This window comes from Ammodytes marinus (genome assembly GCF_949987685.1).
Source record: "Ammodytes marinus genome assembly, chromosome: 7".
Taxonomy (NCBI): Eukaryota; Metazoa; Chordata; class Actinopteri; order Uranoscopiformes; family Ammodytidae; genus Ammodytes; species Ammodytes marinus.
Genome location: NC_137211.1, coordinates 10,854,648 through 10,879,327, shown reverse-complemented (window position 1 = coordinate 10,879,327; position 24,680 = coordinate 10,854,648). Strand labels below are relative to the sequence as shown.

The window sequence follows — 24,680 nt, the reverse complement described above, 5'->3', positions numbered from 1 at the left end:
AAGGCGGGGGGCTGGCGTTGCTAAGGCGGCCGCCTTAGCTATAAAGCGCTGGGGGAAACACTGCACTGCACCTTTAACAGGCCAGTATCACCTTAACCTAACCCATGCAGAGGCATTAATGGGACAGTTTGTTACTTACTAAAGTTTCCATTTGTAAGAAAGGTAGAGCAAGTCATTGTGACAAAACTCTGCAGCCCAGCCAAATAAGAAACCTCTTTGTCTGCTTCCCATCTCGTTGGGAGAGTGTTTGAAGAGGACTCATTAGTATTGTGTAGCTGTAGACCACTGTGGGAAAGGTTGTTGCTGTTCTGGGATCTGTATGGAGCTCTGGGCCCTGGAGCTGCTGCGTGTCGTGACTGCAGGGGCTTATTGCCACTGTTAAGGAATGTGATGTGCGTGCTGCTGGTGCGGCCTCATGTCAGACTTAGAGTCCAGCCGGCTGGCAACCGTTTCTTGAGAAGTCATTGTGAATAAAAACCCGCCTTTGATTTCAGCTGACCGCATCTGTTTTCAGATTAGAGGCCTTGTCTCTGGATCAGACACCTCTGGCTTCTGTTCTCTGCCCTTGATCTGTCAGAGCCAAAAGTCCAGATATCGTCCACAAAGTGAAACCCGGAATCTGTCTTCACGGTTTTGTTTTTTCTGCTCCTTGAGCAGCTGTTTTGGCATTTTACCAAGGTTGTACGCCTCATGCATTGCTGAGCTGACCTTTTAAGTTAAGTTAATTAGTTTATGCACAGTAAATGCTAACCGTCTCACACTGCTTTTGTGTAATTTATTTTCAAACACAAGTCTTGAGGTTCAAGGCTCATGGCAGGTTTGAGTGTTTCATGCTTGCAGCTCCAAATTTCCATTATAATTTAAAATAATTAGGTCACCATTGTGTACTGGGTTTCCCACTGTGAAAGATGTGTGGCTACCAGGCTTTTGACAAAGAAGACAAATGTCCAACGAGAGCTTGACATTGTTATAGGAGTGTGATACTGAATCTGAAGATGTATTAAAATTGTTTTTCATTAAGTTCCTTAACCATACAACCTAAAATTGCAAAAATAATACAAATACATCTCATTAATCAAATATTCAGAATTGCTTTTAGCCCTGATCACACGACGAGACTTGTTGGGATCTGTGTGCAGATTGCATCTGCTGAAATTATAACTGTAAAACCCTCATTAATTAATGCAGGAGCATCCGACCCTGTATTATTTCAGACACAGTAGCTACTTTGTTGCATTGTTTTACTGCTTTCCTTTAAGGAAGGCACTATTGGTGGATTTTTGCAAAGGTAGTAAATGCCAAAGAACTTTGGGAGACAAACTTTATTTAATTACCAATAGGAAAATATGAAATGTAATTCAGGAGCCCTGGACTTCTGGACTTTTTCAGCTTCTGAAATGTGAAAACAACCTGCAGACATTGAAGCTTTGTGATGAGAAATATAATACAGATACTAATAACAGATTAAATCTGTGCTTAGAGAGCAGAAGTCACACAGACAGACGACTCACTGCTGTTCATGCTCTTCACATGACTCCACTTTAGTACAATGGGCTCTGCTGTGAAATTAATTCTAATGAAGTGGATTACTGAAAAACCTCTCTTATGGCCCTATAGGGCTGCAGTTTTACTACGATTACAAAATGCTCCAGGAGGTGCAGAAAACATTGCACATGATTCTATAGAAAAATGTTAAGTCACAAACGTGTCACAAGTCCAGCTCCTGAACTATTTCCCCGTGATGAAGTAATTCTGGAACAAACAATTGCTTTCACAATGTATTAATTGTTGTTCTATTATATATTTGGAACAAAAAATAGAACCTTCCACAGTTTCCTATAGCCAGATTTTTTAAATACCCAGCCATGTTTTTGTTTAATATCATAGAAGAGCTTTAAAAAATAAATATAGAAATATTTCGATCTGATTGGCTGCAACCAGACAATTTGTATTCCAAGACAAAGAGCCAGGATGGTTTTTCAGAAACAATTTGATGCTAAAACAGGAATACCAACTGACCTTTCACTCTTTCAAACAGCTGTTACATTTTTTAATGGAGGCAATCCCTCTATTTTTATCTTCTGTAATTCACTTACTTTAAAATGGTCAATTTTGTTAGTTTTTAATTAGTATATTAAGACAGAAAAAGTACTTGTTATCACTAAGCACTTATCTTCTATCTGTCCGTCTCCAATTATTTCTTTCAACAGATCAAAGAAAAAAAGAAGCACAACTCTCCGTCCCTGGCACTTTTTCCTGCTTCCTCCTCATCGCCCTCCCAGTCTTGCCTCCACCTCTGCAGCCATGCCAAAGAACACCAAGGTGACCCAGCGCGAGCACAGCAATGAGCCGGTCACCGAGTCAGTGGCGGACCTGCTGTCCCTGGAGCACCCCATGGACTATAAGAGCAGTCAGATGAGTATGGGTCTGAGTCCTGGCTCTACCGCTCCAGTCAAGGCCCTGCTGCCCTCCCCTGACCCAGACGCTGAAGATGGCCGACCGGCCTGGAACAACAAGCTGGAGTACATCCTGGCCCAGGTGGGCTTCTCTGTGGGCCTGGGTAACGTCTGGAGGTTCCCCTACCTGTGCCAGAAGAACGGTGGAGGTAGGTGGTCTTAAGTTTTTCTGGAGCCCGATGTGAAAAGAGCTTAGTAACACTTCCTGAGTTTAGAAGTTGCTGCCCACCCATGGTGAACATGTGTTCCTTCTTGGTGCTAAGTGAGAAAAATATTGCTGAGTCACTGCTGTAAATGCGATTTTTTTTTTCATTACTACTGTTACCTCCAGCATGCTGTTCTGTGCCTGACCAATACTTTCTAAGACATGATCTGATAGAGAAAGCCGACTGGTCATTGGGATTGGTGTGAAATGTAATGCTGTATTGCACAATCTCGCAATTGTTTTTATTTGCATCAAATAATGGAGGAGTACTTGGGCAACTTCAACTAAATTCAGCTCTTCCATTCAGTTCCTGAATTCCTCTACCAGACTACAGAATACAGACTGTTGTATATCCTCCACCTGTCTATGTACCTGATACACAGGCAGCACTAACCCAGTTACTCATTGTGAACATCTCACCTAACTAAGAACAAACCAGTGCGGTGACAGTTTCAACCACCTATGATGCATTTGTCCAAACTGCCACAACACCTCAGCAGTGTTCAGACAGACTTTCAACATTATTTTGAACCATTCGACACACTGAGGAGCAGGAATAGGGGAAAGATAATGCTATCGCACAAAATGGCTTTTCTAAAATAAACCATCCTATCAGGTTTGTTTAACAATTGTTAGCATATAACATTAGCATATCATATAAATACTTGAGTTAATCTCTGGTGGATAATGCTATTCCATTTGATTAATAAAATGTGTTTGCACTTTGCACATAGCATCTATTATCTGCCTCGATCTAGAGATTTCTAACTCTTAGCAAAAATAGAAATAAGCTTATTTCCTTAAAAAAAAGAGAGAGTATCAACCATTAATTACTACTTTTGGAAGAATCAAAGCTTTTGGACATTTTTAAATGTCTGAAGATTTGTGTCTGATGTGACACAAGGGAAAACAGTTACATCAATTAATCTTTTTGAATATAATTTTGCATACATTGGCCAAGTTCCCTAATTTCTAATTCCGGTATAAACGGATTAACAGTTCTTATCATGTCCTGTGCTGCACCTTTGTCACCATTCCCATTGTGAAGTCCTGCGTAGTTTATTTGCTGACAGGGCTGCAGCCTCCTACTCCTCCTCCTCCTTGATAAATGGCATCCTGTCAACCAATTAACCAGCTAATCGTGCAAGTGCAGGGGGGCCGTTTTATTCAACACTGCTCAGACTTTGTGAACCTGTGCCGTCAGCAGCAACAAGATGATATCGTTTCTCTCCAGCATTAGGGCACCTTGAGGGGTTCGGTATAATTCTGTGAGATCAAGTTTTTCCCATATATAGTAAATAATATGGATGTAGCATCCGGGCTGACCTCAGTTATTCACACGGCATCCTGGTTTGTGCGCGTCGCCATTTTGTGAGGGGGGAGGGAGATAGCTGACGTATACCTCCGAGGCAAAGTGAGGGACAACGGGCGGAGAGCTGTCACTCAAGAGATCGCGCCAATACATTTTAACCTCCGATATAATAAAAATTTGAGTGGTCCGAAAAAATTCACCCCCCTCAGTGTCATGGAGATATGCCCTAAACATACAGACTTAAATGGTTTTGTGGACCAGGCTGTAAATAGGTTTAATAAGACTTTGAAAACGGCCTGTCTAACAAGTGAGTCAAAGAAAAATGGCTCAGTCTTGGTACCACCCCCCTAGTGGCACTTCCGGTTACTACAGTTGAGGTCACTTCCTTATTGGATGCTGGTAAAAATCGCTGAGGTTGGGGCTTGGTTTTTCCTCACAGGTTTCTCAGCCTTATCTCCTCAGTATAAAGGCTCACTGGTATTATAGTGAGATGAGAGGGCGGCTATGACTAAGATGGAGCAAGTGGAAGAGTAAACACCAATTTCCCGGGCTGTCAGACATTGTTGGTTCTACCTTGCGTGGGAGGTGTGTAAAGAGGGTATTTTTCAAAAGAATGATATAACAAAGCTGGATCATTTTAATCAGTGTGTGTGTGTGTGTGTGTGTGTGTGCGTGCGTACTTGTGTAGTGTTGAGTGTGTGTGTGTGTGTGTGTGTGCATGCGTACTTGTGTATTGTTGAGTGTGTGTGTGTGTGTGTGTGTGTGTGTGTGTGTGTGTGTGTGTGTCCCACTAAATTGTGACCCAGTGGTAGGTGATGCTTTGTCTTGTCTGGGCTTGTTTCAGAGATGATGACAAACTGTCTCTTGTCCATCCATCTCTTTTACTTTTTTACCATTTTTCCGTCTATTTGCAAACAAAATAATGTTACATAGTCCACAACAAAATACACTGTGTTATTAGTATTAATTTGTTTGTTTGATGCAAATCTCTTACATGCATACTGTATGTTAACATCTTCACAAATTAACCTTGGAACAACAAAAACTACTCCTCTGACAAACATAAAGTACATAAATCTTAGGGAATAGTCTCGTAGATATCCCTGTATCTACAATGGACAGTTTGTGACCACCACACCTGGATTTATACAAATCCTTATGTATTCTGGATTATGTCTCCATGATAGTGCCATACTGTACTGTATGTTAACCTGCTTACTTCAAGAATATGTTTTTAATGCCAGAAAGACAGACATAAGGTCAAGGTGTAATTAAAGTGAAAATGAATCATTTTCTTACTGTGTAACTATTAACTGAGGTACAGTATGTTTCACCTGCTCCTGCTGCTAGCGAGGCAAAACCTTGGGATGTGGTAATTCATATATGGGATTAGGATAAAATAAACAATGGGATCGACAGTTCACCTATCTCCTCTCTATCATGTCTCTGTTTTCACTGGGTCTGCTTCTCAAAATAGACATCAAAGATGAGTAGCAGCAATCAAATGCTATGAATAATAATGCAACTGTGTAACATGACACTGTGTCCCTGTCTTTGTTTCCTTTGTCTTCTATTCTCTCTAATGGCCACGTTTGACGTGAGCAGTGTTTTGATCGAGTCAAACGTCACAGTCGTTTGTTTTCAGTGCCTGGATACAGGCTGCTTCTTACAGCTGTGTGTCACTGGGAGCTCATTCTGGCTTGCCGTGAATGGTGTTGTCACCATGGTACCCCCTTCATGTCTCTTGACGTAGGCAGGTCAGGACGTGACATGTTGTCTCTGAGCTCCTGCTGCTCTCTCTCCATTGTCCCTTCTCTCTGCAATAAGATGTTGGTTACTATATCTGACCATCTGAATGGGAGTTGACAATGCAGAGGAGGAGAGGAATAAAGGGGAAGTGTGAGAGGTAAAAGGGAGGTGGTGAAATAAGAGTGGTAAAGGATGAAGAGAATAGACTCCAAAGTAGTGGCAGAGAGAGATCATTTAACTATGTCCCTTGTGCTGTTTCACAAATAGTAGCTATAGACTCTGCAGTAATGCCTCTTTCCTCTGTCTCAGGTGCATACCTGGTGCCCTACTTTATCCTCCTCATCCTCATTGGCATCCCTTTGTTCTTCTTGGAGCTTGCTGTGGGTCAGAGGATCAGGCGTGGCAGCATCGGGGTGTGGAACTACATGTACCCACAGCTGGGGGGCATCGGGGTTTCCAGTCTGATGGTAAGTGTCAATATAAAGACATAAGTCAACCCATTATACTGGTCACTTTAGTATATGGCATAATGGAGTGGTGGTTTCATTCTGTATTCCCATTTATGGTAACACTTACAACAAGGGTACATTAATAAACTGTTAGTTGATGCGTAGTTTATTTATTTATTATTCTTTCGGACAATTCCACACAATACACAATTTTCTCTTGCAAATATTCATACATCATACTTTGTGTTGTCCGAAGGGAGACGGAAGAAGCCAAAGGCTTATCAGGTCCCGCCCCCATTTTCATCAAATTCGGATTCAGATACACAGATTACTGTTACAAAATAATGCTTAACTAAGCATTAGTTAACAAAGCATAGATAAGGCCCTAATCAAAGTAAGCATTAACTATGCATAAGCTAACGGTTAATAGCATGAAATAGAATAATGCCTGTTGTTTTAAAAATCCTACGGGTTTACATTAGGACCAGTGATGCCGGTAACGCGTTACTTAGTAACGCGTTACCGGCATCGGACCTCTTTTTTCAGTAACGAGTAATCTAACGCGTTACTATCTCCAAACCAGTAATCAGATTAAAGTTACTCATCAAAGTCACTGTGCGTTACTTTTTCTGTCATTTTCCTTAGTGAAACATTTTACATAACTGCACAAATGACTGCGATTGTGATTTAATGTAAATACATGTGTGCTCATGTGTCTCTAAACGCTCCAACTGCTCCAACCGCTCCTCTCGTCTTTTTGGTAGCGCCCCTCGTCTCTGACATGCAGCGTGTGTGTGTGCCTGTGTCTGTGTCTGTGTGTGTGTGTGTGCAGCAGTCTAAGCTGAACTGTGGCGCAAAACAAAGTTTTCCCCCCGATGAAATATAGCGTCTGCTATGGGGATATTTAGGATTCGGGTACGGTGACGTTGAAGAGATAGAAGTGTTTAAAACTTGGAAACTTATAGTCACGTGGCGACCGGTGGCCGCACACACCCAGTCTATCAACCTATTATTTACTATCTATGCTATCAACACATGAGATATCGCAGAGAAAAGTCAAATTAATGCATGAGAGTGAAGGGCCAAGCACGTTAACTTTAAAGACACTGCTACTGTCTTTGCACTTTGGAGGAATGCATTTATTTTCATGGGGGGAAAAAGGTTTTTTTTTTATTACATTTTTCAAACCATAATTTGGTAACACTTTATAATAACTATCCGTTGTAACTCGTTAATAGATCATTAGTAAACTCTTAATTAATGATTAATAATGATTTGTTAAGTGTTTGTTAGCAGTTTGTTAAGGATTTATAACAATGGTAGATAGTTAATAGCTTAATAATTGAATCAGTTCATCTGGGAGGTAATCCGAGATACCGACGAGGCTGAAATAGGCTATAGACTATACACAGTGCATGGGCAACTGAGGGCAGCCCCATTTTCAAATATTTTTAAATAAACTCAATACACACTGTGCATGCCATGGACTTGAACGTGACGTGATCAGTTAATCTCGTATTACCTCCCAGATGAACTGATTCAATTATTAAGCTATTAACTATCTACCATTGTTATAAATCCTTAAGAAACTGCTAACAAACACTTAACAAATCATTAATAATCATTAATTAAGAGTTTACTAATGATCTATTAACGAGTTACAACGGATAGTTATCATAAAGTGTTACCCATAATTTTTACAGTATGCCTATAGGCTACTAGCCTACAAGCTTTATTTTATATATTTTCAATTATTCTTAATATGTGCATGTTTTTATTGAGATGGGTTTCAAAACCTATAAAGTAACGTTTAAAGTAACTTGTAATCTAACTTAGTTACTTTTAACATCAAGTAATCAGTAAAGTAACTAAGTTACTATTTTAAGGAGTAACTAGTAATCAGTAATCGGATTACTTTTTCAAAGTAACTGTGGCAACACTGATTAGGACTACCAGTTTTAATTATATCAATTGAATACTAACTCAATTCTAATATATCCACAGCGTCAGTCAACGTTTCCAATTTTTTGTACCAAAGTTCATGACATTCCAACCTCTTTAGGCCTAAATGATGGTTGTCACTTTTTTTGTAGTTATATTCTCAAGGTCATTACAATGTTGTCCAGTAATTTTCACAGCCTAATTGTGCAGTGGTGAGGTGGATTTTCCTCTACAGGTTTCTTCTAGTAAGCTTCGGTGTCCATTTGATTCCCAGCCTGTAGCTTTTCCCCCCATGAAAACTTCCCATTTATATATTTAACAAGTGACCAGAGCAGCTCTTTCTCTACTCACCTGTCTAATTCATGTATCCGGAACCTGTTCCATTAAACAGTTTGAGTTTCTGCCTTTTAGAGAAAATGAATTACCTACTCATATTTGATGTCCTATTATTAGTGGGAAACAATATATTTGTTCCACTTTACAACCAGCCATTGAGACTGCAAAACGATGAACGGAGCTCCAATAACAGCATATATACGTGACCAACCTAAGGAGCCTTATCTGGGCTCACAAACCGACAACCACACAGCTGTTTATATTCATTATTAATGGCTTGTCACTTATCTATATAGTTCTGTATAGTTTGTGATCCCTTTCATAAAATACCATACACAATTTACTACACAAAAATGTACTCCCGTGATTACAGATATTTATTGCAGTCTTTCAAGGCATGGAAATCTGTATTTGGGATGTGATCCATGCTATTGAATTGGTGTTTTACCAAAGATGGAAATTTTGACTCTCTCATTTCTCGACCCAGAGTTAGACAAGTTATGTGCAGAGGCAACGAACAGGCTGGAAAGCTCAGATTCTGCTGGACTCCCTCTGCCGGCTCTTATTACTTCCCCTTCATGTTTTACAGCAAGTGGCATGCAAAGTCCAGCCGCGATCACCGCCATAATCTGTCCCCATCATCTGTCCCCATCATCTGCAGAGTAGTGACCCATGATGTCCCCATCCCATCATCGCCATCAGCCTAAAACACTGTAGAGGCTGTTAGTCTGTGATCTACTGCCACGGTCTTTCTGTTTATCAGACATTCTGATCGGGATTTCATCAATCTAGTGACAGAGAGGAGAGAGAGAAGCCTGGCCTGGGGCAGTGAGGCGTGTGGCAGCCCGGATGTGGCAGAGAGGGAGATTCAGCAGCTATAAATACCTTCTCATAGCAGAGTCCAGCCTCTGCTGCTGAGAGCAAACAGCTCAATAATTCATATGCACTCCTCAGTCTTAAGCTGTGTGCTCAATGGCTGTGCCCTGAGTCAAGAAGAGGCATTCACCTCAACAAACTGCATGCTGTTTGTCCCCTGTCCTGTTTACGTTTGTATAGTTGTGTGGTGTTGAAAGCGATTTTCTTTGAGAGTGATACGTTTTGCTGTTTTCTCTCCTTTCTCTGAAGGTTTGCGGTTTTGTGGGCCTCTATTATAATGTGATTATCGGCTGGAGCATCTTCTATTTTTTCCAGTCTTTCCAGTATCCACTGCCTTGGGCGGAATGCCCTGTCCAGATAAATGGAACCCAAGCCAGTGAGTGCACAACACAAACAAAACAATAATAGAGATTGATGGCAAAGACAAGTACATAGTATAGAGAAACAATCAATACTGCAAGATTATGTTATGCACGACAATATATTATCCATATTCAGCAACACACACAGGCTGCACAATGCTATGCAGGGCAGTGCTTAAAGGCACAGAACCTGTCTTTGCATTGAAACAGCTTGCCTCGCTGTGCCTCTGCAGTCAAGCAGCAGTGTTCCTGCTGGCTAACAGAAACGTGTTAAAAAGGGGCTGTCTCCGCAGTTGTTGAAGGCCTCTCAGATGGTATGAACCGGGAGACAGTGTCAGTAGCTCAAAAAGCACTGAAAATCCAGTAGGGTAAAGGGCATCAGCTTTCATTAGCATCCAATTTACTGCAACTATGTAAATGTATTCAAGGAAATTACTTAAGTACAATTAAAGTACTTCTGCTCTACTCGATATATACTATACAGTATACTATATCTGACAGTTACATGTACTTGTTCATTACAGTTTTTTTCTATCGCTAAACCACAGTGGGCACAACTGGAGCGACATGTGCAAAACTCTAAAAACACTATGCACTGCAGCAGCAGTTCATGTGGACCAAACTCTAGCTCGTTTTTCATTGCTTAAACACATAATGTCCTACATTGATTCTGTAGATGTGCATATTCCACTGTCAGAGCGCTGCTGTTTATTTCTTATGCATCCCTTTCCTCTTTGCTGTTGAAGTCGTGGTGCCTGAGTGCGAGAAGAGCTCGGCCACCACTTACTTCTGGTACCGGCAGACTCTCAACATCACCGACTCCATCGATGACACCGGTGGCCTGAACTGGAAGATGGTCCTGTCCCTGCTGGTGGCTTGGATCTTGGTCTGCATGGCTGTCATCAAGGGCATCCAGTCCTCTGGGAAGGTATGGGGTCTCCATGGCTTGACAGCAGGGGCTGAGCTTCCAAACTCCAGAGAGATTGCCACACCGTACACCACCCCTGTAGAGTAGATACACAGTAATCAGTTTAACCAGAGCTCTAAAATTCTATTTTTAATCGATGATTCATCCATATCAGTGAGTGCTTTATTCACTCTGCTAATGCTTTTCAGTCAAAGATAAGATGCTTAAGCTAGTCATCCGCCCGAGTATATTTTTGGATATCTCCTCTTTATTATGAAAGAGAGACACATGCAACATTAATAAGCGTAAACTGAACCAAGCACAGGCAGGTTCAGGATGCAGATGGAAAATGCTGTGTTTGGCAACAACTGAAACAACATCTTGTAATCTCGATCCAGATAGTGAGTCACACACCACAGCGCAACATCCAGCCCACATTTACTAAAGGAAAATACACTGATCGCCAAGGTCGAGCACGTTTTTTAAAAACACTCAAGTAATCCAATCATCAAAGTCAATACTCCAGAATAGATTCTTGACTCATCTCTCCAAGCCTTGAGGAGTCCTCTTCACATTTGGTACGATTTCACAGATTCAGTGCCAAGCAAACACAAAGCAGTTTATTCATCATGTGTGCATGCTTGCAGTTTGCTCCTCTCTCTACAGTATGTGTGAGTCCTCAGACAAGCGTGTCCATGGCAACACTGTATAATGCACTGCAATCTCTCTCCCTCTCTCTCTCTCTCTCTCTCTCTCTCTCTCTCTCTCTCTCTCTCTCTCTCTCTCTCTCTCTCTCTCTCTCTCTCTCTCTCTCTCTCTCTCTCTTAGGTGATGTACTTCAGCTCTCTCTTCCCATACGTGGTGCTTTTCTGTTTCCTGGTGAGAGGTTTGATGCTGAAGGGCGCGGTGGACGGCATTGCTCACATGTTCACCCCTAAGGTGAGACAATAACGGTGCTGACAAAAGCAACTCCAAAATACGGTAGTCTTAGTAGATTTGGGGGGACATTTTCACAGTTAAAATAAAAAAAATTGTAGTAGCATGCTATAGTGTTTGCTGTTGTTTGTCCATACTAGTATGCTACATAAGTGACACTTGGTCTATGCAAGCTATTGAGCCATGAGTGGTTGATGGTCTCTGCTGTTCATATGAAAACATCCCAATTTTCCACAATGTGTCATGTGTTGGGTTGGTGTCTCCCTCTACTGGTGAATAGTTACAATCACTTGGAAAACATTTAGAAAAAATTGATATCTATAGCATCACTGTGAAAAAAAAACAATTACTTTATTATTTGATTGATCATGCGATGTGAATTATTTTGTAGTAAGGCTTTCTACTGGCATTCATACTAGATTCAATTATAGTCCATTAAATTAGAGGTTCACCTCATAGTGCAGAAAAAGACAATTTGAAACAATGTTAGACTCTCATGTTGGTCCTCAACTCCAAATTTGCTGTTGAATGGCCAACTATTGTTCCTAGGCCAACTATTGTTTACTATTAGTTTGATTTGATTTGATTTGATTTGATTCAATTTATTTCAGACATATCAAACATACAAAATAAAATGAAAAGCATGGAAATACAATAAACAAATTAAAAAAAAAGAAAACAAATTATCTGTATTTCTGAGATATGCCTGAAAAGGAGCAGGAAGAAGTATACACTTATTTAATCCTACCCCTTTTCCATAGTAAAAAAAATAAAAAATAAAAATATTTATTAATATTTATTAGTTTCTATTCCAATTATTTTTGTTCCGCATCCCAAAGTTTCTAAAGACACCAAATGTGTTGAATTAGTTTGATATCAGTTTGACATAGAATGAACATAAGATATTCTCATGAAGCCACTTGAGGAGAGCACATTGATGAACAAGTTTGACCTAATCTGTCACTTATACGTCACATTTTCCTTCTCTCTAGCTGGAAAAGATGTTGGAGCCGCAAGTGTGGAGAGAAGCAGCCACGCAGGTTTTCTTTGCCCTCGGCCTGGGCTTTGGAGGCGTCATCGCATTCTCCAGCTACAACAAGCGAGACAACAACTGCCACTTTGACGCGGCGCTGGTCTCCACCATCAACTTCGTCACATCCATCCTGGCCACTCTAGTCGTTTTTGCTGTGCTGGGCTTCAAGGCGAACATAATGAATGAGAAGTGTGTTGTCGAGTGAGTATGTCACACTGTAAGAACCACCCTGCATTCCAAATCGCTACATACTACATCTGACCATAAAAGGAATCTAGTTAGTTTCCAGTAGCAGGCTTACAATTGGGACATACTTTTCCTTATTTATCTCATCATAACATTGCGCCTTGATCTTGCCTCTTGCTTTTATATCCGTGGCATCCCTGGTTGTTTTCATACCGAGGCTCTGCCGATGTGATGTAAATTCTGGTACGCACTGGATTGTGGGTCAGAATCACCCAAATAGCGTGCTGATTTCAACGCTAAAAATCTCGGCCAGGTGTAGAAGACATTCAAGTATTTTTAAGCATACTGTATCTGACCACAAGAATTGGGACATCCTAAATCTTTTTTCTACCATACTAAATAGCAGAAATGATGGGGATTGGAAAGCAGGGCGAGTCTCTCTTTGGCAGCCATTTGTACTTTAACCTTGCTAAACCCATCCCTCTTTGCACACATCTCCAAATGTCCACTTGCAGCAACGCAGAGAAGATTCTGGGATTCCTAAACACAGGTGTGCTGAGCAAAGACCTCATCCCTCCTCACATCAACTTCTCCCACCTGTCCAGCCAGGACTACACAGAGATGTACAGCGTCATTAAGACGGTGAAGGAGGACAGCTTCAGCCAGCTGGGCCTGGACGCCTGTCTGCTGGAGGATGAACTGAACAAGGTCAGAGGTGGAGGATTCATAAAATGAAATTGGATTTAAGGGGATTTGGATTATGTGTCCTAATGTATAAAACCACAGTGCTTGGAAAAAGCCGTGTTTCCTCAAGAGCTGCATCAATTTCTTTGAACGATTAATGAATCAATTTGACAATCGATTAACTGTCCTATTCATTTTTAAAGCAAAACTGCCCAAAATGTGTTATGATAGTACATTAAACATATTTGGGTGTTGAATTGCTAGGCAGATTAAAAAAGTAACAATATGTTTGGATTCTATGAAACATTATGATCAACTTTGATATTTTAAACGATGAATTGGTCAATTGTGAAAGTAATTGGCAGACCAGTTGTCAATTAAAATCAATATTATCTGCAGCCCCAGTAGTCTCTGCAGGACATCTCTTAGTGTATGATGGAACCCATACAATGACCACTCACCACAGGAAAATTCACAATGTTTTGCACAGTTTAACACAGAACAGAAGCTGTCTTCAGCAAAGAATGATAGTGAGCTTGCAGGAGAGAGAGACATTTTGAAATTAAACTAAAGCTCGTCCAATTCTATTTAGCCCTTACTGTTTTGAATGCCCTTCAGTGAAATTATTCATTCAAACTTCATTCAGAAGCCACAGAACCCTTTTTTTCCCACTTTTTACCTCAGGGTTGTTGGAATTTTAAGTATACTCTAGAGTGCTAACCACTCACCTTAAATGGCTGCACTATAATTTACTAAAATGGAATCTAAGTGGGTGATATTCCATGAAGGCTAACTAATTTCCAATCAGCACATCATTGACCAAATGTCATCTTCTTTCTCTCCTTCCTGCAGTCAGTTCAGGGCACTGGCCTTGCGTTCATCGCCTTCACAGAGGCCATGACACATTTCCCGGCCAGTCCCTTCTGGTCTGTCATGTTCTTCTTCATGCTAATCAACTTGGGTTTGGGAAGCATGATCGGCACCATGACCGGCATCACCACACCCATACTGGATGCTTTTAAAATCCGCAAAGAGATCCTGTGTGGTGAGCTGACTCGTCTCAATTGTGGTTATCAAGCTCAACTCAAACACACTCAATGACATTAAAAGTTTCTTCTTGTCTTCCTCAGTGGGTTGCTGTGTGATAGCCTTCCTGTTAGGCCTGCTGTTTGTGCAGCGTTCAGGAAACTACTTTGTCGCCATGTTTGACGACTACTCAGCCGGTTTGCCTCTCACTGTGGTTGTTATCCTGGAGAACATCTCTGTAGCCTGGATCTACGGCACCAAGAGGTAACTTGACTGAATATGTACTGTGGACTGAAGCCATATTTTGATACAATACTTGTTTCAGACGGCCAATATATTAAGCCGACCAGCCGTAAACGTATCGCTTCTCAATCCTAAGGAAAAGTTCTCAACTCTAGCTTCATTACTTTTCCTCCTGTTATTTGGGATTTTAAGTGAAATGACTCAACAACAGTAGATGCATTGGCATGGAAATGTATGTTCCCCTCAGGAAGAATTGTAATGAAGAATTCCAGACACTATAGTATCATAAGTTATTTTAATACTTTTGTTGATAAAAAAAGACTGCACTTGTAGCCTATTTAGTGCTAATTAGCTAATGTTAGCTAACATGCAAGAGCATGCAGCTAACATGCTGAACTAAGACAGTGAACATTTATCTGCTTAATATCACCATGTTTAGGCTACTTTACTTTAAGAGTCCAAAATCTGTCTTTACTGCTCACACAAGATCAAACTAGACAGTTTTTCTTTCTTTCTTTCTTTCTTTCTTTCTTTCTTTCTTTCTTTCTTTCTTTCTTTCTTTCTTTCTTTCTTTCTTTCTTTCTTTCTTTCTTTCTTTCTTTCTTTCTTTCTTTCTTTCTTTCTTTCTTTCTTTCTTTCCTTCCTTACCCAGGTTCATGCAGGACCTGGAGGACATGCTTGGTTTCAGGCCGTACTCCTTCTATTACTACATGTGGATGTACGTTTCCCCAGCAATCCTGGTGGTGCTCATCATCGCCACTGTCATCGAGATGGCCGTCAGCCCTGCAGGATACAACGCCTGGGTGGAGGCTGAGGTTGGTGTTCACTTTCTCTTGTCTATGTGTATGTGTACGAAAGAAAGTGAACAAGGAGTGAAGGCAATACTAGACTGGCACGATTATTCCATAAGGGACTTTCTCCTTTTCCTGCCTGTTTTTATATCTTCCCATTACACTCTTACCTTCTCCAGGGGGCAGAGAGTTTCCAAAGCTACCCTCCCTGGGCTTTAGCCATGGCCTACTCCCTCATTGTGGCGGCCATGCTGCCTTTACCACTCGTCTTCTTGGCCCGCCGCTTCAACCTGATCTCCGACGGCTCCAACAAGCTCTCTGTGTCTTACCGTAAGGGCATGATGAAGGACATTTCTAACCTGGAGGAGGTAGACGAGCAGCGCTTCATTCTTGGCAAGAACCCCAGCGAGGTTCCTTCCCCGATGCCCGCCCCGCGCGCCTTCCTGGGCCCCGGTGGCACCCAGGAGATGACCAACACCAACTATGGCACCAGCACCAAGACGGGCTACCAGAACATCGGCTCGCCCGAGTCTGAGCTATGATACGCTGAGCCAACAAATCCTCCCGTCCATTAAATCCCGGCCCTGCTCGGAGAGAGGGAGACAAAGGAAGCAAAGGGAGGAATGGAGGAAGTCAAGAGGGAAAGAAAATCCACTGCCGGTTGTTGCAGCGTTCATCACACCTTAACCCAGAGAGCTCAATCCGTCACTGAGGGCTCAGGTACAGGCTTTGTCTTGTAACGAGCTATGGGCGAGGTCAAGGTGTGTGTAACGCTATAACGCTTTAAGTTGTACTGAACCGTAATCAGTTTGTTTTGTTGGCGAGTTTGGAGATATTTTGAGACAGTCGGATGTTCTTAGATCTGGGAGGTGAGATCATGTTGTTCTGGCTCAGTTGTAGAAGATGGAAGTTATCCATGGGGATAGGATGGAAGGAGACACAGAAAAAAACAGCCATCTCATCCTGATTTGTACCACCGTTAGGAACATTTTTCAAAACAGAACAATTACAATCCATTTGTAACCGTATGTAAAGAGTGATTCTTATAGTGTAAACAGTGTTAAAAGCACACCTTGAATTTGATTGTGCCTATCATGCATCAGCAATAATGACCAGTCAAAGTAGGGTCCTCATACACCTGTGGAGCTCCTTCTATCCCCACTGATGTAGAATACTGTACATATGTCTTGTGCAATAGTCTGAGATGTCACCGTAAATCATGTAAATACACTCTCTTCATTCCTTCTCCGAAAGCACAGCTATTGTTAGAGCATCTCTGAGCCTTAACACAGAGCCTGCGCTTCATCCTTTTCAGACAACCTTACTCCTCGACAAACACGGCTCAGTCTGGAGTTTGTTTCCAAGAGCACTGCACACGTCATCTCTCTGCCGTTCAGGTCGCAGCTGGCCCAGACAAAGCTTTCCCATTTGAATCCATCATTTCAATCAAGTGTTGCCATTTTAATCTTAGAAGAGGAGATGAGGCAGTGCACAAGCAGAGTTAAGCACGGCGGCTTGGGTTTTTGACGAGATTCACGCTTGTCTGTCTTTGTTAGGGTCGCAGACCCAGAAGGCATTGGAAATGTGGGTTTGTGTACATGCAGATGGTGCGTGTGTTCACTGCCGCTGAATAGGAGCCTCTGGTGACCCTGCCTCTTCAAAAATAGAGCTGTGTTGCCCAGGGGGAAGCCCTGGCAACGTACCATAGATACTGATCCTCGTCTGATGGGGAGGAGGGAGAGGAGAGTGGACACATTGCTTTGTCTGCTCCACCTCCATATCTATTTGTTCAGTGATGCAGAGATGAGACATTTTACTGTCTCAGGAGAATACATCTCTAATGTTGTAACCTTGCATGGAGCAAAAGGTTCACTGCCATGTGGATTTATCATATTTCATCCCCAAAAATTATTATGTTTGATTTGCTGTACATTCCTCTAATTGTGACCACGATGGACATCATTTCATAAGCACTTCAATCTACACTTGATGTCTTTTTGTGAACTGAGTTGTAAAAACTAAAAACCTTTTTTAATTTTCAATGTATATGTGGTATGACACTGTATGTTTAGGGGTATAATGTGAAAAAATGTACTGTGATATAAATGTTTGGAATAAGTGGTAATACACAGATTTCACCACTGAGTGTCTCTGCTGCCCGGCGGAGGAGCCAATAACACTGCTCTCTCCGTCTCTGAGCCCTTCCCTGAGACAATACCAATACTTGAGCCTGAGCAGATGTAGTGTGAAGCACACTCAGTCACATCGTTTGGTGCCTGAACAGCATCTTTGTTGTCTGTTTTGCCTTATGCTTTTGTCATTTTCTTTTTCTCGATTACGTTTAGAGTTTGGACCAATGTTTCGTCTCGTTCACTTGAGCACTTTAATTATATAGAGATCCTGGAGTTGTTTTGTTCAGCACAGATTTGACGGATGCTTTGTGGAGTTTAAACATGAATCAGAATGATGTCACAGAATATGTCCTGAATCCTGATTAGCAATATGTATTTATACAAAGAGAGATAGAGTACGGAAGTGTCCACAAAAGGCTTGTTGTTTCGTGAGGACTAAATATTAACAAGTTATATTCTGGCATCTTATGATTTTGAAAGAACCATGTTGATGCATTTCATGTGGCACTGTTATGTTAACAACGTTGATTGATGCTTCCATGCCATTGTCTGGCAATGCTATATCCTCCCTATAAAACAGAATGTTAATGCTGGCCCATGCCTACGCTGTTATATGGCCTCTTACTCGGCTGCTGTATCTGCTCAGGTTCAAGGCAGCAGAACTACTGAGTTGTGCCTACAGTGGCTTTGATATATACTGTGTGGTTATTAATACGTTTGTATATAAAGTGATAAATAGTACCACTGCCCACTAATCTACTATAAAACTACGTTATATTTTCTACTGACCCCCCTTGCCTTTCACAGATTTATATGTTCTTTAACCCTCCGTTGTCACTTGTGTAATAATAAAAATATTTTTAAGATAGCATAAAGTCTGCATCACAGTGACGGGCAGTAATACAGCACTTCGAGTGTGTGAACCACTGTTAAAACAAGACCATTACAAAATAAAGGATCTATCCACAATGGTCTTCCCATAAAATTGGTTGCTCTCCATTTGACATGTTACAGGAGGTTAACATGTTAAAGTGCGTTTTAATGTTTAAAGATGCCAGGTTATAAGAAGTTGAGTGGTTAAAAATGAATCATGCTAAAACATACAGAACTACTGTGACAATGTGTACAAGGAGCCAGATGTTTTGTGGCCAATTGGCTTAGAGTAGAAGCACATTTAGGCAAAGCACAGGGAAATGAGCACAAAGGGGTTTCACATGAACAGAGTTTAAGAGTTAGAATTATTTTAATGGACTGTATCCTCCACAAGGGCACTGGAGGATAAGGCTGCACACTAAAACGCACTGCCATCCTTACAGGAAACTCAACTGCACCATTAGTTTGTTCTGCACTGTAGCTCCAGATCGATCCGCACAATAAAGACATGAGAAATGTCAGAGGAGACTAACCTGAGCTAATACTGATCCTGCACATGGAGAGCACAACCAAAACACCTGACCTGAGATTTGATCATCTTTTGGAAACAGCAAACACTTGAGCTTATTTCAATACATCATGCACAAACTGTATTGTCACATGTTGCCAAGGTGTTCCCACTTCTCCAGCACAAGCACAGAAGGTCTTGCATTAAACATTAAAAAACACTTCCAATGAAACACTGCACTTCGGAAAAATGTCTTCTTATCGTAGTCCAAATTTGCTCAGAAAGGAGCCACTTAGCATTTCGTATATGATATTTATTTTTGAAAAGTAAGACTGCAGGGTCTCTTTATCTTGTCCAGGTGTCAGCTGTGTTGCATTATGTACTACAAATCAACTTGTGGAGGTCGAACTCGGTGAAATATCTGAGATTACCTCAACGAAATTAGAGTAGTAGTGTATTTATTTAACTGTGCAAACAGTCTTAATGTGACCAAACCCATAGTTATATTTATAGTATTTAAGACAATGTATTTAATCTGTACATATTGATGTACATTCAGATACGTACCTATAGTAAGAGTGACAGAGTTGAGCTGTAAATAATAATTGTATATTTTGAGATATTTTTGATTTTTGTACTGTAAGTAATGTTACTTTGGTGTCTGTTGGTTTCTGGTGTTAGTGTGTGGTGCGATCAAAATAACTGAGTGACTGTGTGTGTGTGTGTGTGTGTGTGTGTGTGTGTGTGTCTGTGTGTTGGTGTGTGTGCGTGTCTGTGTGTGGGTGTAAAGGTAAAGTACCTGTAGGTTTTTGGTGTTTAAATGTGTGTTTATTTTTTCCTCTCTCAGTGTTGTGTGCTGCTGATTTAATCCAGTAGATCTTGTTGTTACAGTGAACTGGGACCACTAATGTTAAGCAATCTTTTCTTCGTTTCTCACTAAAGTACAAAACTAGCAACACAATAAAAAGGAAATGTTTTAATGTTTTTTGTTTAAGGACCGTGATGATGAACTGTACAAACATGATGGAACTAAGAGGTAAATAAAATAACCACCTTTATGAAACAGACCATGCTGTGTGTGTGTGTGTGTCATTTGTCTTCTATATAAATTCAAGTGCAAAGGCGTGTTTTTCAAGGAAAAGTTTGAACACCGGCTCGACTTTGCTAATTCATTAGGCTTGTGGAGCACACTCATGCAGTATAATATCCGAACTACTGTGTGAAAAAAAACATGTTGGTGCTTGTGATGAGTGATGGAAGATTTGTTTTTACTTAAAGCTCCCATATTATACACTTTTCGGTACTATTATACACCATATTATATGGTCTTAGTGGTCCCTAATACGTTTTTCTTAAATTGTTTGCTGAAAAAAACTTTCAGATAATTTTTTGTACTATGCTGATGTTCAGCTAATCTCACAATGGCCTATTTTTAAAAAAGAGCTGCAGCTCCTCTCGTAAATATACAATCTTTGAGCTGCCCCCGCCCCCTGTCCGGAAGCGAAGCCAGATACGCCTCGCCCTCTGTCTGTCAGGGCCGTGGACCAATAAGAAATAGGTGTGTGGGCTGCACAGTGGAAGCTTCTGGCTTTCCAGTTTGTGAGGTCAGAAAAGGGGAAAATTCTGACTGGAGTATATTGGGGGGGAGGGGTGGGGGTTTCATAAAGGGGGAGAGTGAGAACAGGAGAGATTGTTATTTTTTTTTATATGTTGGCAGTCTCTAGGCACACCGTGGACCCATGGATATGTTAGAACACATTTAAAAAGTGCATTTAGCATAATATGGGACCTTTAAAGGAATAGTTCAACATTTAGAATTGTTTGCTTTTTGCCTCACTCTCCGGCTCAAGAAAATGCCACAGAAACCGTTCCTGTCACTTTTCAAATATTGAACTATTCCTTTATATATTTCTGAAACAGTCTAATTTTTCCTCTGATGATCATAAATGACATGTAACAGCAAACAAGACCATCAGTTCAAAGAATTATATTTTTATATAGTTTTTCATAATGCTCACCCAAGAACATAATAAAAACACTACCGCTTTTGTCCTAAGGGGGGCAAGAATGTATGCAAACTGAAAGTTCCTCTGGGTACCTTTAAATTAATTTAGCAATACCATATTGTTCAAAACATGATTACAAGTTGGGCATTCAGAAATTGTACTCAGTCAACAAGTCAAAGTGTTCAAGGATTAGCTGTAAAATATGCTTAAATATCAATTTCTCATTCTGAAGAAAGCTGCCGAACTGTTTTGAAATTAAAAATGTAATATTTTTAGATCAATTAAAACTCCTCCACTACAGGTTGAGTGAATGCTGTAATACTAAAATATAACAGGGCTCATTTAGTTTCATTTAGGAGATTAGATTTTTTAACCTATCCTCTCGAATGCAAACAAATAAAAAAAACAAAGTAATGTAATAATGGTTATTAGCTCACTCTTAATGATATAATGATAAATCAGTTTCTGTATTGCCTTTTGATGCACTTTCTTATCCCACAGCTCCCTTAAAAGCCTTACTTTTACCCATTGCTCATGTGGCTTCTTTTTAACATCTCGCTGACGGACAATTGGTCAGAAATGGATGCAGCAATTTTGGTCTGTTACCCCACAGACAGAGGTTTGGTCCGTGTGCTATGAGCTGAACTGCAGCATGTGCAGAGCTGTGCAGCACAGATCCGGATGGGGTCGGCTCTAATATGGCAGCATTGACACAAATGGGGCCTTCTGCCAGAGCGAGGGCATCACACGCTCATACATCTGTCGCGGTGCAGGCTTATTATGGACTGTCGACAGGGACGTGTCATCTGCCTTTTGAGCTGCGAGCTCCATCACTTGCTGCCTCTTCACATCTACTCGCAGCGGCTCATCGTTTACAGAAGTGCAGTCAGATGTTACGGATTCACATCTGGGGGTCACAAGAGAGACATATTTGTAGATCATCATTGGTCACAATGGTGTGAAAATATCATTGTTCCTGTCTCTGCGTAGATGGCAGGAACAAGGAGGAGCATTTCAGTCAAATTGCAGCTTAAACTTCTGCTGAGTGACAGATTTCATAAAATGCTGCTCCACCTTGGAGTCCACAGAGTGATGTTCCTGTGATTGACATCAGACTGAGTGCACTCTGGGTTCCAATAAAGCAGGGAAATGATGATGCTGCTGCCGCTGTGTTTTTAGCCCCACAGATAGTGTGCGTAAATGTCAAGCCATTTGTCTCCCAGGCTGCGTCACACTTCCTCGTCCTGTGCACTTTGAGGAACATCTCACTTTTCCGTATCCTGTCAACAGAAACATTTCCCACTGCGAGGAAACACAAGAGATACACAAATAGACTGAGGTGACTTGATAATACACACACGCATACAGTGTTTTTACGCAAAACGCAATAATGGGAATCCCACCTGCACTTTCCCATACAGATGTTTATCTTCAAACAGCACACGCTGCCAAGAGGCCACTTCCCATTTTCCCATTGCCCGGCTACCTGATCCAGGAAAATACTGTGTCGGTCGGTGGACATTTTGTCACACTTTGAGCGGCATTTTTGCTGGCAGGTTGAGATTGCGTGGGCAGAGCTCCATCAGTCATATTCTCACATGGCTCCTTCAGCTGCTTCCACAGCCGAGGCCAGATGGTGGGCCTGCTCAGAAAGCCATGACAGCTCATTACTGTTTGAGTCTCACTGCAAACAACACTGTGAAAGAGGCCACATGTTGCTCCAAAGAAAGACAGACATTGGATTTATTTGACTATTCTATTATTGGAGATGGAAGTTTTGGATTTATGTCAATTACTTTAAAACATGGGGGGGAGAAGGCTATCTTGAATACTTGGACTGTCTGCTCCCAGTGGATAGAAACTGGCTCCATGACTATGTAGCAGTTTCTAAAAACAAAACGTTGTGTACCTTATTGTAAAGTGTTACCGTCATAACAGCTGGGAGACTTTTCGGACACAGAGAAACAGGTAGAGTAGGTCAAGAGAGGCGGCTGTTTCCGCTTCATTTGTTTTTTCCTGTTGGATGAGCAACAAGTTGTGAGCGAAGCTTTGTGCTTCACTGTGAGAGCTGGAGGGGTCAATTATCTGACGTAGAGTAAAGGGAAGCAGGAGGTAATCAGACTATTTTGAAGAATTTCTGAACACAATCAGAATTGGCTATTTATAAAACAGTGGTGTTTTGAATATACAGTAAAATGGATATAAAGATCACCCACACCCACTAACAACCAGCTACTTTTACAGTGTTGTTGTGCACTATGAGGAGGTCAACCTTTCATGTAAGGCAAGCATAATACTTGTGCTGTATCTAAAAAGAGACAGACATATTTCTGTCTGGACAGTGCACACAAAGGATAGTGTTTTCATCAAGAGCATTTTACCAAGGCTGACTGTCCTGTAAGAGCAGCTGTTGATAGAAAACCTTCTTATTATGATGAACAAAGTTAAAACAACACAAGGATCACTCAGTTTCTTTCTTTTACAATCATTTTCTACTTAACATAAAGTAGTTCTATTCATCTTCACGTTGTAAAAGCTATCTGTATCTGCTTGGTTGAAGGGTCACAGGTAAACAGGAAGACATTTAAAAAGCACCAGGAAGAGTGAGGGGGGAGTGCAGAATCCACAGGATCCATTAACCCAGGATAAACAAACAAGCCCATAGACAAACACTGGTTTCTTGGCATTATGGAAGTTAATATGGAAAACGTTTGTTGTGAAATTGAAGCAATATGAATTTAGGTGAAACACAAGATCATTTTCACCTCGATGGAAAGCACATTTTTTTCCAGAATGAACATAATAATAAACGAACACAAAATAATAAACTATGGTTTTCTGCAATGATTAGTAACTCGACACGCACTTGTGGTGTGTTATTTATGGTTTATACTTTTTTACAGCAACACATTTATGAAATGTGTGGTGTAGGAAACTGTTGCTGGTGAAACAATTAAGGCACAATATGAAAAAACAACTACAAGCAGAACAACTAAAAAAGCACAAGAGAGATCAATGAGCAGATGTAAATATCAACATGGCTTTCTGGGCACTGGCAGCAAGCGGTAGCATCTCTGGAAATATTTTTTAATCTGTTCATTCTTTCAGAATCTTCTTCAGCAGAGTTTGTCAGGAATCTTAGTCAATATTGTCATATTGATCTTATTTGATTATGCTCCTTAAAGGTGCTGTAAGCGGAATGGTTCTTTTAGCTAACTTCCTGTCATTTACAGTTAGCAGTCCCCTCGCTCGTCCCTACGTCACCACATTAATGCACTGCGGACTTCAAGCAGCGTCTAGCATCATCTCAGATCCATAAGTGTGATGAAAAACATGATAAAAACCATCAAAACAGACATTGGCAAGGATTTTTACCTACTCCGCCATTGTAGGCGCATAAACATTCACCCATCTGTCGCTCTGGCGTGCACCGGCAGTGAGACCATGAGTGAGACGGGTGTCGGTTTGTAGCGTTCTCTCTTGTGATTGGATATTAATTTCGGGATCCCCGAAAAGTTTATTTGCTGATTACATGCAGAGCAGCTGACTGAGAGATCGGCTTTATGCACCGCGCACATTATGTAAGTAATCACTGTATGAATAAAGAGCGATTTAGCACTTATATTAACATAACAGGTCCAGAGACCGCCTCCCCCACTGATTGACACT

General features: G+C 41.1%; 1 protein-coding gene across 1 annotated transcript; it reads left to right on the top strand.

The window, feature by feature from the left end:
• Window positions 1–2,304: 2,304 nt before the first annotated feature.
• slc6a17 (solute carrier family 6 member 17) lies at window positions 2,305–16,034 on the top strand (the record flags this gene model as incomplete). Its single annotated transcript, XM_080031230.1, has 11 exons — window positions 2,305–2,605; window positions 6,032–6,189; window positions 9,574–9,700; window positions 10,433–10,614; window positions 11,422–11,532; window positions 12,522–12,763; window positions 13,264–13,456; window positions 14,285–14,477; window positions 14,563–14,722; window positions 15,354–15,516; window positions 15,672–16,034. 11 exons carry the CDS (start codon window positions 2,305–2,307, stop codon window positions 16,032–16,034), a joined length of 2,193 nt encoding a protein of 730 aa, XP_079887356.1.
• Between the last annotated feature and the right edge of the window lie 8,646 nt (window positions 16,035–24,680).